This window comes from Gavialis gangeticus, unplaced genomic scaffold (genome assembly GCF_001723915.1).
Source record: "Gavialis gangeticus isolate Ggan-Ray unplaced genomic scaffold, GavGan_comp1, whole genome shotgun sequence".
In the NCBI taxonomy this organism is placed as follows: Eukaryota; Metazoa; Chordata; order Crocodylia; family Gavialidae; genus Gavialis; species Gavialis gangeticus.
The window spans coordinates 2,541,926-2,558,467 of record NW_017729018.1 but is presented as its reverse complement, the minus strand read 5'-3'; the positions used below and the strand labels follow the sequence as shown (position 1 = coordinate 2,558,467).

General features: G+C 47.2%; 2 protein-coding genes across 2 annotated transcripts; both read left to right on the top strand.

The window, feature by feature from the left end:
• Nucleotides 1–4,097: 4,097 nt before the first annotated feature.
• Nucleotides 4,098–5,051, top strand: LOC109295033 (olfactory receptor 11H6-like). The gene has a single exon (XM_019513693.1). It carries the CDS (start codon nucleotides 4,292–4,294, stop codon nucleotides 5,042–5,044), a length of 753 nt encoding a protein of 250 aa, XP_019369238.1. The 5' UTR covers nucleotides 4,098–4,291; the 3' UTR covers nucleotides 5,045–5,051.
• Nucleotides 5,052–11,979: 6,928 nt separating this feature from the next.
• Nucleotides 11,980–15,882, top strand: LOC109294760 (olfactory receptor 11H6-like). The gene is made up of 3 exons (XM_019513216.1): nucleotides 11,980–12,409; nucleotides 13,900–14,011; nucleotides 14,704–15,882. The coding sequence occupies exons 2-3, from the start codon at nucleotides 13,982–13,984 to the stop codon at nucleotides 15,652–15,654; spliced, it is 981 nt and encodes a 326-aa protein (XP_019368761.1). The 5' UTR covers nucleotides 11,980–12,409; nucleotides 13,900–13,981; the 3' UTR covers nucleotides 15,655–15,882.
• The last annotated feature ends 660 nt before the right edge of the window (nucleotides 15,883–16,542 follow it).

Genomic DNA, 16,542 nt, shown 5'->3' with positions numbered 1-16,542 from the left:
GTGGTGAGACAGTGGAGGTGTTGGGGGGCTCATGCAGAGTAACCCACGTAATGCGGGGCAGTGCAGGGCAGTGGGGATCGCCCCCCGCCTGGCAGCACTTGCTGAGTTGGGGCATTTTTTTCCTCCAAGTGCCAGGAGCTGGGGCAGGCGGGGCTGCCATTACCGGGCTAGAAGAGCGGGTGGGGGGTGGACCTGGGTGATTCGGAGATTCGGGAGCAGCCGAATCCAAATCCAAAGTGAATACTAGCCACTTCGCACAGGCCTAGTAGTTAGGTTTTATACTTTCACAGTTCCTATCCAGGAAGGTGCTCCTCTCATGGTAGTTTTCCGTTTTTTATTATCCCCCACAGTGTCCTTGAGAATTTTCTACAAAGAATTTTCTAGTAATCATTTCCTATTGTAATTTCTGAAGAGAATTTCTAGAGCAATTTTGAAGGCTCACTTCTTAAATGTATTTTCTAAAGCACCTTTAGTAAAGTGTGACATTTGTAAAGCATATTTTTCAAAGCAAATCAACTCTTGCAGAGGTGAGAGGGGGAGGAACTGTGCATACAGAATATCTGTGTGCATGTGCATGCACACACACATCTGTGCCTACACATGTTTAGGCTTCTGTGTTTCCAAGGTGGTCTCTTTCATAGAGAAAAGAAAAGAAAAGAAAAGAAAGTTACAGTACCATTTTAGCTCTTTCTGAAAAGTTTCTGGCCTGTTTTCATTCTCTGAGCTTAGACAGTAAGAACACCTGCTTCTCTCATTTGCTTAGACCCAGGTTTAGTAGAGACTGCTTATCTGATCAAATCTGTAAATCAATAGAAAATGAACATTTTGACATAAAATGGACCTAACTGAGCTATTATTGCCAATTACTTTTTAATAACATGATCTAGAAATTAATCTTTGCTATTTTACTATTCGCTAGGTCACAGTTCATTACAGGATTTAATACTGGTTTCATATTAATTTTAATATTGAATGAATATTAACAACAAGGCTATAATACAACACTCAGTTGGCATCTATAATCATTAATATAATAAAATCATAGAATCATAGAAAAAATAGTGTTGGAAGGGACCTCATGAGGTCATCTAATCCACACCCCCTGCTCCAAGCAGGACCAGCCCCAAATAGATCATCCCAGCCAAGGCTTTGTCTACCTGGGTCTTAAAAACCTGCAAGGACGGAGATTTCACTACCTCTCTGGGTAACCTGTTCCAGTGCTTTTTTCCTACCCTCCTCACAGGAAAGTTTTTCCTAATGTCCAACCTAAACTTCTCTTGCTGCAATTTGAGCCCATTGCTTCTTGTTCTGTCTTCTGCCCCCACTGAGAACAGTCCAGCTCCATCCTCTTTTGAACTCCCCCTTCCAGGGAGTTAAAAGCTGCTATTAAATCCCCTCCAAGTCTTCCCTTCTCCAGACTAAATCAGCCCAGTTCCCTCCACCTCTCCTCACAAGTCATGTGCCCCAGCCCCCTTACTATTTTTGTTGTCCTCTGCTGGACTCTCTCCAATTTGTCCACATCCTTTCTGTAGCCAGGGGCCCAAAACTGGATGCAGGACGCCCAATTAATGAATAGAGGGAATAATCACTTCCCTCTATCTGCTGGCAACACACCTACTAATGCAGCCCAGTATACCAGGCCAGTATGTTGTTAGCCTTCTTAACAACAAGGGCACACTGTTAGCTCATACACAGTTTATTCCATATGTAATAACTGGTTTCTTATTTCAGCCGCACAGAAAAATTAATATGGAGAAACATCTCAACAGCACAAACTATCAGATCTTTCTCTTGCATATCTCTTAGGCCTCGCTCATGACTGATGCTAATCCTGGATTTCCTGAATTCAAGGTAAATATTTGTAAAGCCTCCCACTGATCCAATTTTGTTTTACTCGTAAGTCTTGCAGAAGGGGAGGAGTGGGGTAAAATTTTCAGTGATGATGTTGGGAGTCTGAATTCTATTTTGAAAAATGGTCCTTTTAAGCCATTAATCTAAGCCATTTAAGTGAAGAAAGGGGGTTGCCTGTCAGCTCCCTGATGTTCTCTTGAGCAGTGCTTCTCAACTTGTGGGTCACGACTCAAAAGTGGGTCACAAGAAGATTTGAAAGGGTCACAAGCAAGTCCCAGAAAAATATGGGAAAGTGCAGGTTTCCCTTTACAGGCTGGCAGCATTCCAGCCTGCCAGGGGTTGCTTAGAGCGATTGGAGGCAGCGGGTGCACATGCATCTGCATGTGTACACATATGTGGCCGGTATGCAGCCAGGAAGGGTCATGGGAGCAGCTCCAGCAGCTGGATGCAGGTAAGTGTATTGGGAGTGGGGGTTGGAGGTCCAGGTCTTGGGGACTGTCTGGTGAGGTGTGGGGGGGCAGGGTATTGGTGTGGATGGAAATTGGTTGGGGTGGGGGTGGGGGGCAGGTGTCTGCCAGCACTGGGGGAAGGAGGCCAGGTGCCGAGGCTGCGTCAGGGCAGGGGGCTGGGGGTGGGGGAGGCACCTGCCCCTCCAATGGGGTAAGTGGGTAGTGGAGGTCCTTCCAGGGTGCCGGGGAGCTGCATGGCTGGGCCAGTGGCACCTGGGCTGGGGACCATATTTGCAGGGTCAGGGCATCCAGGAGACACTGCTTGGGGAGCAGGTGGGGACGTGACTAGGCTGCCTGGCATGGCATGGGAGCCCCAGCCCAGTGCAGGGTGGGTGCCACAGGCCTCCCCTCATCCTCTCTCCAGCCCATCCTGGGCCTGGACTTGCTCTCTTGCCACTCACATGAGCCAGAGCTGCTGCAGTCACCATGCTCTGGCCTGGGGGGGCAGGAGGCTGCAGGTTGGGAGGGACACCAGCATGGCTCACGGGGGCCAGGGACTGTGCCTTAGGAGTGAGGGGCACTGGCAGGACCAGGGGGCTGTGGGTTGGGACTGGCCATCGATCTTTTCAAATGGGTTCCAGTAACAAAAAAGGCTGAGAACCACTGCTTTTGAGCATCATGTTCTCTTATGACCAGCACAGAGAAGGGTTTCCCATCCTCTAGACTGTGGTTTTAAAACTTCCTAAAGCCACAGAAACTTCTCACATCTTTTCTGCCGTGGAACCCCTACCACTATTCTGTGAACTGACATGGAGCCCGGGGACCTGGCCCCCAGTGGCAGCACATCACCTCTCAGCCTGTTCGGCCCGAACCCCTGATGATCTCTTGCAAAAGCCCACGGCTCCATTGAAGAGTTTGAAAGCCACTGATTTAGGCTGGCCCTCAAAAGCACACCCAGGCATGGGAATGTTCCCTAAGCAGTATAGCTGGTCTAGAATGATGATTCTCAGCCAGGGTGCTGTGGCACCCAGGAGCACCATGAGGTCCTTTTAAGAGTGCTGCATCATCTTAGCACTGTTAGGTGTGCAAATGCCTATGCGTGACCTGCTGAAGAATGCATTGCATTTGAAAGCTCGCCTAACCTTATTCCAACCATGCAGTTGGGCCAATAAAGGATATCATGCCCAAAAAATCCTTGCTTATTTGCGTAATTTGTGGACCAACATGGCTACAACATCCCTCTAACACTACAACACACATGATTCACAAGATGAACCCAAAGATTTCCCATAGGAATTCTTAGTGTCAAAACAGCTGTGATGTCCTTTTGTCTTTCTAAGTTCTGTCTGAGCAACAGAAGAATTGCTCTGTTATTTTTCTGTAGTCAAAAAATGTCTGGGATCTAAGTCCTGGAATTTTCTGAAGGGTGCCTCGTGTCTAACGAGGGGTGTCTAGAGTCCAATGAAGTCAAGAACAACTGATTTAAAGCATCCATGCTGGGCCTTTTTCATGCATGGAGGGTGTTGGATCATGTATGGACTTGGAAATGCATTTTGTGTGCGAGTGCATTTGCACGTGTATGTGGCACATGTGAGAGCACTGCTCCCTGTGTGGGGATGGACCCACGCTCAGTGAATGAATGTCTGCTTTCCTATACTGTATGGTGAACATTCTCAGCACTGATGATATAACAGGAGTCCTAACTCCTAGATTTCCCAGCTCTACCCCACTAGAGCCTTATCCATTCTCAAAGCCAGGAATAAAACTGGAATATCTTGTGTGTCATTTCTCCAGATCCAAGTTTCCCGATGATTTTAAACAATGCCACCAACCCTGTGACTGAATTCATCCTGTTGGGCTTTTCATCCCTGGACCAGACAAGTCGCCTTTTCCTCTGTGCCTTCCTCTCTTCAACCTACGTTCTGACACTGGCAGGCAACCTTTGCATCATGTAGGCTATTCTACAGGACCCTCGCCTCCACCGTTTGCCCATGTATGTCCTCCTGGGGAATTTCTCTTCCCTGGAGATCTGCTACAACACAACTACAGTGCCACAGATGCTAGTGGACCTGGCAACCCCTCAGGGAGATGTCATCTCCTTTCAAGCCTGTTTTCTCCAGTTCTACTTCTTCTTCTCCATGGGAACCACTGAATGCTTCTTCCTTTCAGCCAGGGCCTTGGATAGGTACCTGGCTATTTGTCACCCCCTGCGTTACCCCAGTGTCATGTCCCAGCAGTTCTGCTTACTCCTGGTGGCCTCTTGCTGGGTTTGTGGCTTCCTCTGGTTCGTCATCCCCATTGTCCTCATCTCTCAACTCCCCTTCCGTCGCCTCAATGTCTTGGATCATTTTCTTTGTGATCCAGTCCCACTGGTGGCTGTCTCCTGTGTCCCTGCTCCCTACACTGAACGTGCCCACTATTGCCTAAGTTCCCTCCTCCTCTTTTCCACCTTTCTATTTATTCTGGCCTCCTACACAATGGTTCTTAAGGCAGTGATGAGGCTGCCTCGGGGGGCTGGGAGACGCAAGGCCTTTTCCACCTGTACCTCTCACCTTGCTGTGGTGGGTCTCTTCTATGGCTCTGTCATGGTCGCTTATGCCAATCCAGCAGCCTCCGGGAGCAGTGGGAAGATGGTTACACTCTTTTATACAGTGGTGACACCACTGTTCAACCCATTGATCTACAGCTTGAGAAACAAAGAGGTGAAGGAAGCTTTGAGGAGGACACTGCTGGGGGAGCGATAGCTGTTCCTGTCTAGCTCCTGGTGGTACTGGCTGGCTGGCTCACAGCATAGGGAGTGTAACAGGGTGGGCTGTATCTGTAGGAGTCTTAGGCTGTATGGGCCCATGAATGACACAGAGGCCTTTCACCTTTAGGAGACACTATCTCTGATCTGACTGAGCAAATGCATTTTGTGTGACACTCTGCATCTAATGATAAAAATCCATTTGACCATTCACTTGGAACACAAGCTGTGTGTGTTTCTGTGCCTGCACAATGTAAATAAGTGCAATGATAGTGCACACCTGGATGCTGGATCCCCTCTTTCCATTTTTGGCACTATTTAATTTCAATTGTTTCCCTGCATTCCCTACACAGCTCAAGTGGGCAAATTTGTTGCCCATGTAAGTCAGGAGGAATCCCTGGAATATCAAGCTATATCGTAGCCTAGGTTTGCTTGCTAAATGTCTGCACAAATAGGAAGATATTACAGTGATTGCAAAAGCTATCCAGCCTCATGTTCTGTTGGGCCTTAAGAGAGAGGGAGTCCTACAACTGGAGTGACTGCTGAGAATGACTTTTCGCATTTTTGCCAAGCAGACATGGTGTATTGATGGTGCTTGTAGAAGTTAGCTCCCACTGATCTTAGGGACCACAATGGGGCATCAGGGAGAAGGCTGTCTCTTAGATATGTAGAGTCCAGGCTGTTAAGGGATTTATAGGTCAAATCTATCACCTCAAATTGCACCAGGGTCTGTGTACATCAAGAGCTGTCGCATAGTTTTGGGCTCCCTTATCCTTCTCTGTACAACTGCAGTGGCAAGTCCTGGTGAGGATGAAGCTGGGTACAGTCCTCCCACATGAGCTTGCAGGTTTGCTCCACAGCTGGAGATTTGCTAGTGCGGCTATTCTGGCCTTGTCCCCAGCATCCGTGCTCACGTGTTGTAGACCAAGGGCTTGAGAGCAGGCACTGGCTACAAGGCCAGAGCAGTCTCACAGGTGAACTCAGCAGGACTTACTGCCCCTAGCCTCCATAGATAACTCCCCACTCACTTTGGGCTTCAGGCCTTGGACTTAGACAGAAACGTCCCACATCCATACTCATGTCATTGCCATACTTATGTGACAGCCCCAACACCAGAAACAGTTGTGGCAGCTGAGACACACATCAGCAGTACTCAGAAGTGGTGCTGGCTCCTACCCTGGGGGTCTTTAAAAGGAGGCTGGATGAACACCTAGTTGGGGTTGTTTGACCCCAGTGCTCTTTCCTGCCATGGCAGGGGGTCGGACTTGATGATCTTCTCAGGTCCCTTCCAACCCTACCAACTATGAAACTATGAAAGAAAAACAGCAAATATCACAGCTTCATGCCACTCACAGCTGGAACGTCTTGAAAAAAAAGTAACATATTGGGTAGATGACAGTAATGGAATGGCACTATATACTTGAGCTTTAGTAAGGCTTTTAATAAAGTAGACAGCAGCATAAATATGCGTCTTCCAGATTAACTAAATAAAATATCTATAGAGCCCAAGATTTCATTAATTTGATTTCACTTCATCATACGGTGTGAAAGGACGGGATAGAGCAGTGAATAAAGTGGAAAGAGTGATTTCAGTGCAAAAGGTGGGAAAAGAAGAGGGAGAGGAAGGGCTGGGGAAGGTGGGAGGGGGATAGTGCAGGGAGATGGATACAAGCAAAGAACCCACAGGGACAAAGGGGCCATAAAAGCTAGTCCAGATAATGGAATAAGAATCTGTAGTCCCTGTTTAAATCATGCTAAACACTGTCCAGTCTGCAGATGATTTGCAATTATAGTTGGGTAGTTAAAAACCTGTAGGGATAGAGATTCCACAACCTCTTAGGGTAGCCTGTTCCAGTAGTTAAGACCCGGGTAGACAAAACCTTGGCTGGGATGATCTAGTTGGGGTTGGTCCTGCTTGAGTAGGGGATTGGATTAAATGACCTCCTGAGGTCCCTTCCAACCCTGATTTTTTATGATTCTATGAGCGTCTTCATGTACCCATACAGCAACGTTGCTACTGTGCCACACATTGCTTAGTACTTCCTTTTGTTTGTCTTATGCTTGACATTGCAGATTTCTGTGCTCAGTAAACTCTTTTTTTAGAGAATAGACTATTCTTGTCCACGTCATTGTCATGACTCCAGTGCCACCATGTAAAGTTTAATACTGTATTAAGTCCAGTATCAGGGGCTGTCTGTAAGCCAAGCCAGGTTTGTCCCCAGAGGCTACCTTAAGACAGTGATCCTTTTCCAGGAGGGATTGGAAGTCATTAATCATGTGTCTAAAGTGTTCAAGCTGGGGACTTCAAGGGACAACCAAAAAATTCTGTTGTCCTTGGTGTTGGTACTGTAGCAGGCCAGAGTGAGGTCTGAGTCTGGCTTTGTTGATTTGGGTGGCTACAGTTTTGGGCTTCTACTTCTGGGACAGGACAGTAAGGGAAGTTTAAGTTTGATATTAGGAAAAACTTTTACACTAGCAGTGTTGTGAAACACTTGGAAAGGCTACCCAGAGAGGATGTGACATCTCCATCCTTAGACGTTTATAAGACCCAGGTAGACAAAGCCTCAGCTGGGATGATCTAGTTGGGGCTGGTCCTGCTTGGAGCAGGGGGTTGGACTAGATGTGACCTTCTGAGATCCCTTCCAGCCCTCGTTGTCTGTGGTTCTATGATCCTTAAGGCATTCATCCCTATCAGTGGGATCAGAGCAGATATGGTTGTAACACAGAGCTTGGCTGTAGAGGATGGCTCTAGTGATGTGGCTTGTGGCATGAAGGTAGTTGTGGTGGTTGTTTGGTTTCTGATACAAGATAGCAGCAATGTGGCCATTGCTAACCTTCACTGTAGTGTCTGGGAAATGAATTTGATATGTGGAATATTCCAGAGAAGGTTTGATGGAAGGGTGGAAGTTGTTAAAATGCTGGTGAAATTTCTCTAGAGATTTCTTCCTGTGTGTCCATATTATGAATAAGTCATTGATGTCCCTGGGGAGGGGGAGAGGGAGGGAGATGGACCAGCAGGATGAGTGGGCAGCTGCTGGGGAAATGAACTTCAAGGTTTGTTATAAATATGCTGACATGTTGGGCAGGGGGCATATGTGTGCCTATGTCAGTGCTATTCATTTGTACGTCCCCAGACAGGGAGTCTTCAGATCTGAAATGGCTGTGCATGAGAGCAAAGCAGGAGAGTGAAGTGGAAACAGACATGGAGTTTAGTGGGGATAATGTTCTTCATGGTTTGTAATCCATCCTCATGGGGGATGTGAGACATGACATCCATGGTAGGTAATATGGAGTTTGCTGGAGTCTTACCAATGGGGCCCAGTTTCTTTAAAAAAAATTGTGGGTTTCAAATAGCTGGTGGCTCCAGGGGCATGTGGGAATAGGGTAGAACCAAGGTAGCCAGAAACTCCTTCTGTGATGATGCTGATGCCAGAGTCAATGGGGTGTCCTAGGCTGCCCAGTTTGTGGGTCTTCGGTAATAAGTAAAAGTTGCCTGGCCTAGGTTTGCGGGAGGTGGGAGCAGTAATCCTCTCCTGTGTTTCCAGAGTTAGCTTCTTTAAGAGTTTTGATAAAGTATCACATGAAGGCATGATTTTAAATTTTGGCAAAGTAGATTTCGAATAAATCTCAGTGGGAAAAAAAAGCAACAAACAACTTTCCTTACTCTCAGACCGGTAATGTAGTGGAATAGTCTACCCAAGGAAAGTGTGTAAACTCCTTCATTGGAGGTTTTGAAGAGGGGGCTGGTAAGCATCAGACAGGGATGATTTAGGATTAATAGTCTCATCTTCATGCTGGGGTTGGATCAGATGACCCTTAAAGTCCCTTCCATCCTATGATTCTATGACAAAAATGCCAGCGACAATCATCATGACAACCTAATTGTATCAACAACACGGGACAGTGCACACAACAGTCACCATATCTGGCCCCATTTCTGCCTCTATCCTCAATGTTGAGCTGTCCTCACTCCCCCATTTCCAGCCTGGTGGGCAGTGTGTCCTACTCACTGTCTTTCACTTGAGAATGGCAGAAGGCACAGGCATAATATTTATTCACCCCCTGTTACCATTCAGACTGCACTCTGTTTTCACTGTTCCACGGAGAGTGTGAGATCCCACCACAGCTCATTCAACCAGGTGAATCAGTGGCGGGTACCTCTGATCAGTCAATTTTCACCCTCTGAGAGCAAATCAGCAGCCTCCAGGCCGGAGGACTATGGTAGCCAGGATTGGTCAGGGGGTGGGGAAACCCTGACCACTGAAGCTCTAATCCATGTGTGGTTGAACACTTACCAGCTCAGAGTATGGCTGAGGAGTTGCAGCTCCTGGGATGCAAGCCCAATGACAGGAGAGTGAGGTCTTGTGGTAAGAGCAGAGCTGCTCCATTACTATGATCTGCTCAGCCTGAGACCCTGTTGCTGAGGCTACCAGATAGAGAATAGTTATGCAGCATCTCTCATGTAAGGTCAATGAGAACCCACCCACTTGTGCCATACAAAGGTCAAACAAAGTCCCAAGAATACTTATTGGCCTAGGACACATTCACAGCTGAGACTTAGTGGGGAATGGCCTCATATCTCATTCTCCTTATCACTCTGGGCCAGCCAGTTCATCTTCCTCTGGGGATAGAATGGATCCGGTGAGCCCTAAACATATCAAGAGACATGGCAAGCTCCTACAGTGCCCTGGGCAGAGTGCCAGCCATTGAAGAGTGGGAGTTGTGGGGGAGTCTTACCTGCCCTACCTATCCTCACCTTGGTGGCAGCTGCTGCTGTAGTAGCAAGGTCTATAGTAGCTGCTGCAGCTGATGAGCAGGCTCACCACACACTGGCACAGCACTGGGCACCAGAATGCAGCCTGCCCCTCTCCTCCTCTCCCATCCCCCTCAAGGCATCTTTGCTGTCACAGATGCAGCTCTGCATTGCCCAGTCAGGGAATCCAGCAGTCAGTGGCATATGGGGATGTGGGGTTGAGTGCAATGCTGTCCCTCCCCTGGGTTTTTGCAATGCATAGTGTATCTGGGGGTGGGGAGCAAACAGGGCACCAGGAGCAGCCCATGCTATGGGGCTGCAGTGGCCAGCGTATCAAAAGCCTATCCCTCGGCTGCAGTGGGTCCATGTTGTGTTCTGGTGTCCCCCACTATGTCAAAGTCCAGGGCTAGTGCCCTTCCTGGCCCTCTTCCCACTATTGTACTTGTGGCAGGGCACCTTTAGATGACGGCCACTTAAAGGGCAGAGTCAGGCAACTACCAGGTGCTCGATGACAGCAGTCATTTTGAGAGCATGCGATATAAAGGCTGCAGTTTGCTGCTGCCAGCCCAGGCAGAAACAGCGCCTGGCTGAGCTCAGTAGGAACATCTGGAAGGTAAGAGCAGGAGGCTCATTGGTCCTGGGCCTGATCTAAAACTGCACCCTGCTGGGGAAGGGTGGCCTGGTGGGGCTTCTGGTGGCATGGGAGCCCGCAGGAAATGCCAGGCCAGTTACCTCCCCAGTGGAAGGCGAGGAGGGGCACCTTAACCCCAGCCCTCATCTTTGGATGGCTTTGGAGGCAGCTGTGGGAGTAGTGGGGCCAGGCACAGCAAGCAGAGTGCCATCTGAGCCCAGCAGGGATGTGAGATCCCAGAGACCCCAGAGGGGGTAGCGTGGAGAGCACAGAGCATGGCACTGCACAGAGTAGCGTTGAACCTGCTGCTCCAGAGAGGGAGGGAGAGTCCCTGTGAGACCCTGGAGCACCAGTCATGGTGTAGGCTACAGTTACATCATGTGGATCCCATCTGCAAGGCATGGGCTGCAGTGTAGGGGAGGTCGGAGCCACAGATAGCGCCCCCTGGCATCAGGGCAATGAATGGGCAGTCTCCCACATTTACCACCAGTTTATGGAAACAACAAAGTCGTAGCAGGCAAGACTGGGCCATCTGTTCCATAGAGACAGGTGGGTGGCCCAGCATGAGACATGGCCCCGAGCATGCCCCCTGTCACAGTGCTACTGCTTGTATCTCACTTTTACCAGATGGTCTCTGAAAGATCAGCACAAATATAATGGACAGAGTTCCAGCTCAACTGCAGATGGCATCAGAGTCACACATACACAGTGAGTGTCACTTCCCTCAATATGTGTATACATCCCCACTGCCTGACAAAACTAAAGTTTATAGACCAGACAGGGTGCATTTTAAAAAAGTGTGCCAACTCCTATTATTTTATCACAAAACTGCAGTGTTTAATTTTCTTACAGTCCCAGATCCTGGATTCAGAAGATTTCTTCTGAGCTTCAGCTTTCATCTGAACCAAAAAAAAGTTTTCAGGTCTCGTGTTTGAAGCAATGACATTGAAAGTGTGATGCCTGGTTTCTCCAACAGTGGAACCTAATAAAGAAAGAAAGTGAGGAATTGATGGCAGTGTCTAAGCATCTTCTTGGGGAGGCAAAACAAGGACCAATGGCTGGAAGCTGAAGTCAGATTCAACATCACTTATTCCCTCGACAGTCCTCTTGGAAACTTTTCCTGGTGATTGGCCTTAATCAAATGTAAGCTATTGGACCAAAGGCAGGTAATTGGATAAAATTCTATTGCTGGTGTGATACAGGAGGTTAGGCTAGATAATCTCCTACATCAGGGGTTGATAACTATTTGGAGAAGGGCTCTACTGAAACTAAGCTCTGAGCATGGGCCATTTCCAACCTAGTTCACATTGCTGCCTTAGTCCCTGCTACCCCCCAGCAGTGCTGCCACCGTGCCGCTTCTCTTTGCCACCCAGCCACCGTGGTGGCAATGTCCTCTGGTGCTGAAACACTGCCTTTGCCCCCTTGTGCCAAAAACTTGTAGAACCTCCAGTTCCCTGGGCTGGATAAAATGGCTCCCTGAGCTGGATCTGGCCCACAGGCCGTAGGTTAACAGTCCATGTCACACATGGTCCTTTTTGGCCTTAAAATCTGTTCTGAGGGACCCTCAGATCAGATCCTCAAGAGATCTGCTAGACAGACTTTGGTAAGAGGTTGAGCACTTTCTGCTGAACCGGATGACACAACGAAGAGGAGAACAAAGACTTCTAAGTTCACCCATTGCATTGTGAGGAATGAGGTGATCTCTCAAAGATGTTGATTCAATGGAAAAATTAACCAGCCTTGAGAGAGTTACCCTACCTCCCTCTGGGGCCCCTATGTTGAGCAAAAACAAAGCCAGCATTTTCCAGACAGCACAGGTTTTGGTTTTTTTGTCAGACATTTCATCGTTCATAGGAAACGACATTTCACCTAAGTGCTCCTGAGAGGCGACTGAACGCTGCCTGAACTGAGGCTTAGGATGGAGACTGCTGGATAAGAGTGCTGTGCGTTTTTGAGTTGCTTCCTTAAGCCTACAAAGGGTGAGGGAGCTGAACAACTGGTGGGAGGATGCCAATTTAAGTATGCCAACGATTTGCTCTTTTAGCTTTCGAATAGAACCTGGAAGTCAGTGAGATAAGCCATTGCATTAGTGAGGTGACTGTTTTAACAAACCCATTTTAACAAACCAGCATCACAGGTGGCTGTTTTAACTACACTGACATTTATCAACCTAACGACTTATTCAGACCCACAGGTTCAATGTAATATTCTAACAAGTGTAAGACTTAGTCCTTTCTATAATGTTTACATTCATAGAGGAATTGGATAAAGACCACACTTAAATAGCTCAGTATTTTAAAACTTTAATCCTGGACATTAATACAACCTGTATGTTGCTAATTTTTTACGTGGAATCTAGAAGTCAGTGGGTGCATCTATATGAGACGCTTAATGTGCAGTAGCCTTGGCAGTAGCATGTCCAGTAAAAACCATACTAATAAGCTACGGCTACTGCACAGTAAGTGTCACTAAAAAACCATACGCTGGCACTACTGCACAGTAGCTGTAGTTACTGTGCATTTATTCACAGTATTCCTTAAGCAAATAATAAACTAAATGCACAGTAACTACTGCACATTTATGAATGTGTAGATGTTCCCCATATGACATATCATTCTTAATTTGGTATTTCCTTAACAAAATTGATCTCTATAATTAAAATATAGAGATTTTTTATTATTCTAATCATGGTGTACACAGAAGAAGTCTAGTCAGATACCTGACAAATCCATTTGCAACTTACAAACCCAGTTTGAGAGTGACACGGCTTGTTACAAGTTTCACAGATCCATGTGTTGCCTGAGTTGATCCTACCCAGGACCAAGGATTGATATAATAGCATTATAAATGTAATATTTTTACACATCAGGGATCACTACAAACCTTACTAAATTAAGACAATAATTTTAATAATTATAAAATCTAGACTTTAACATGGCAAGTTAATATTAATGTAACAAATTATGCAAATCTAGAGGCACACTGTTTAGTATTGAATCAATCTTTTAAACATTTTTAGGAATAATATGGTTCTAGTTCTTCATATTGTATTATTTTCATTCAACTCTAAATAATATGATATCATTATTATTGAAAAAGAAGCTAGGGGCTGATATCATACATAGTCAGGAATGTATTGGAATTCAAAGTATAAAAGGATATCACAATCATTATTGGCTTAGTGCTTCCATAACAATAGGAATAGATAGAATAATCAAATGTAGACATTAATATAACACAGACTCATTAGTTTTAAATTTTAAGTCCTGGAATTTGTGTAATCTGACTTGCTATGAAGACTGTCTGGGTCAGGGACGATCTGTTTTGGGTCTGCGCAGTGTGCAGCAGAATGGGACCTGCCCAGGGCTCCTGAGTGTTTCTGAGTGACTAATGAAAAATAGCAATGATCATTCACTAACTTTATAAGTTCATTTCACTTCTAATAAGTCATTCTTTATTTCATTCACAGCCAGGAATTGAGAGAGGCAAATCCAGGAACCTGGACTAACAGATTTTCCTCCTACATGTGAGTGTCTTCTCATCCATGATTGATGTCATCCCTGGATCTGTCTGAACAGAAGGTAAGGAGATTTGAAATGTCTCTTTGCGCTAGTTCAATTTTGCCCCACGGTCTCCTAAGGAGAAATATTGTGGGTATAGTACTCAAAGGCATCTAGGTGGTTTTGAAGTCTGAATCCCATTTTAAAAAAGGAAGTCTTGGCCAGATTAAAAAACTGGCTTATGCACCATGTGGAGAGGCACCTGTGGAGAGTCTCAGAAACACCTGACTGGTTGAGAAATATTTGAAACTCCCAGTTTTAGTTCTGGTTTGCCGAGAAGGAATTCTTCTAGGCTGGCCCTCAAAAGTAGGTCCGGCTGTGGGAAAGCCAGGCTGTCCAGCTAGGGCTTCAGTGCAGTGGCTTTTCCCAGCAAGGTAGGTGTCCACCAAAAGCTAAATGAACCTGTGGTGGGTGGATCAACCATCCTAGGTGGATGTGAGACTGTTACTTGTGCAAGCTACAGACAGACTTGTGCACATTCATGTCTGCATGCACATATGGTTTGCTTGCTGCCCCCAGCTTGAGCAATGGGGCTGTTCAGAGTGCCACTGCTGGTCCATCGCAGTCTCAATTGCAAATGCCACTTTGTTTTCAGATGTGGTGATATAGTACGAGTAGTCCTATTTCCAGTGTCTCCCAGCCCTCGCCCACTAGATCCTTCTTCCTTTCTGGGGCCAAGAATACCAGGAGTCCTGTTTGTCCTTTTCTTCCAGATCCAGGTCTCCACAATGAATCCAGAAAACACCACCAACCCTGTGACTGAGTTCATCCTGTTGGGTTTCCCTTCCCTTGAGCAGAAGAACCGCATCCTCCTATGCATTCTTCTCTCCTTAGCCTATACTGTGACACTGGCAGGCAACTTGTGCATCGTATGGGCTGTTGTGCGAGACCCCCGCCTCAGCTGCCTACCCATGTATGTCCTGCTGGGGAACTTCTCTTTCCTGGAGATCTGCTATGTCACCGCCACAGTGCCACGGATGATCTCAGACCTGCCAACCCCACAGGGAGATGTCATTTCCTTTCAAGGCTGCTTCCTCCAGTTCTACTTCTTCTTCTCCATGGGGGCTGCTGAGTGCTTCTCCCTTGCAGCCATGGCTTTAGATAGGTACCTAGCTATCTGTCATCCCCTGCACTACTCCAGCTTTATGTCCCAGCGGCCCTGCCTTGTTCTGGTGGCCTCTTGCTGGTTCCTTGGCTTTCTCTGGTTCATAGTCCCCATTGTCCTAATCTCCAAAGTCCCTTTTTGTGGCCCCAATATTCTGGATCATTTCATGTGTGACCCTGTCCTATTGTTGGCTACTTTCTGCATCCCAGCTCCCCGCACTAAACTTTCTTGCTACATCCTGTGTTGCCTCCTTATCTTCACCACTTTCCTCTTCATCCTGACCTCCTATGTGATGGTCCTTAGGGCAGCATTTAGGCTGCCACAGGGGTCTGGTAGACGCAAGGCTTTCTCCACCTGCACCTCACACCTGGCTGTGGTGGGTCTCTTCTACACCTCTGTTATGGCTACCTACATTATTCCGTCAGCCCCTGGGAGCAATATGAAGGTGGTGACACTTTTCTATGTGCTGGTAACTCCATTGCTTAACCCACTGATCTACAGTTTGAGAAACAGGGAGATGAAGGAAGCATTGAGGCGGACACTACTGGGGAAGAGGTAATGTGTTTAATATGGCTCTCAGCTGGAAAGGAGTGGTACAGAGAATAAGGCAAGGGACCTTTTCCTGCTAGAGGGCCCTTGTTCCAATTCTGCCCAAGGGCAGTGGGACTGGCTACGCCAGGGAACTGGTTCTGGGATCTAGGGCATTTGAAGTCTAGGATATTCTAGTTTTGATCCAATTAACCAAGCAGAGCATTTGTGCAATTTTAAAGAGTCACTGTATAAAACTAGAGCACAGATATTGTGCGTGTGTGTGTCCTTTGGGGGAGCTGCTCTGAATGGCTTCAGTTTAGGCAGTTACTGCGCAGTAGCATCAGTGAATGGTTTTTAGGTGATGCTGAACGCACAGTAGTTTGTTACTACGGCACAGTAGCATCATGTCACGTCATGCTTTATGCCAAGCAACACTACTGCACAGTAGTAACAAGCCACTGCTCTACATGGGTTCATGCAAGGCAGATCCTGCCTGACTAATCTGGTCTTTTTCTATGACCAGGTAACAAAGAGCTTAGATGTGAAGGAGGAAGTCGATGTCATCTTCTTGGACTTCCAGAAGGCCTTTGACACAGTGTCCCAATTCTGGTGGGCAAGCTGAGGGGCTGCGGCATTGACGACTGCACAGTCACATGGGTGGCAAACTGGCTCCAGGGGCACACCCAGAGGGTGGTGGTGGACAGGTTGATGTTGACCTGGGAGGGTGTGGGTAGTGGAGTCCCCCAGAGCTCGGTCCTTGGGCCGGTGCTGTTCAACATCTTCATTAGTGACCTGGATGAGGGTGTGGAGTACACCCTGTTCAAGTTCGCTGATGACACCAAGCTGTGGGGTAAAGTGAATACACTGGCAGGCAGGGGCCGCATCCAGGCAGACCTGGACAGGTTGGAGAAGTGGG

Bases quoted from the DNA above. Each gene is read 5' to 3' on its own strand.
- LOC109294760 (XM_019513216.1), top strand. From the start codon at position 13,982: ATGTCATCCCTGGATCTGTCTGAACAGAAG. The intron at 14,012-14,703 runs GTAAGGAGATTT...CTTTTCTTCCAG, and splicing joins TGGATCTGTCTGAACAGAAG to ATCCAGGTCTCCACAATGAA.
- LOC109295033 (XM_019513693.1), top strand. From the start codon at position 4,292: ATGTATGTCCTCCTGGGGAATTTCTCTTCCCTGGAGATCTGCTACAAC.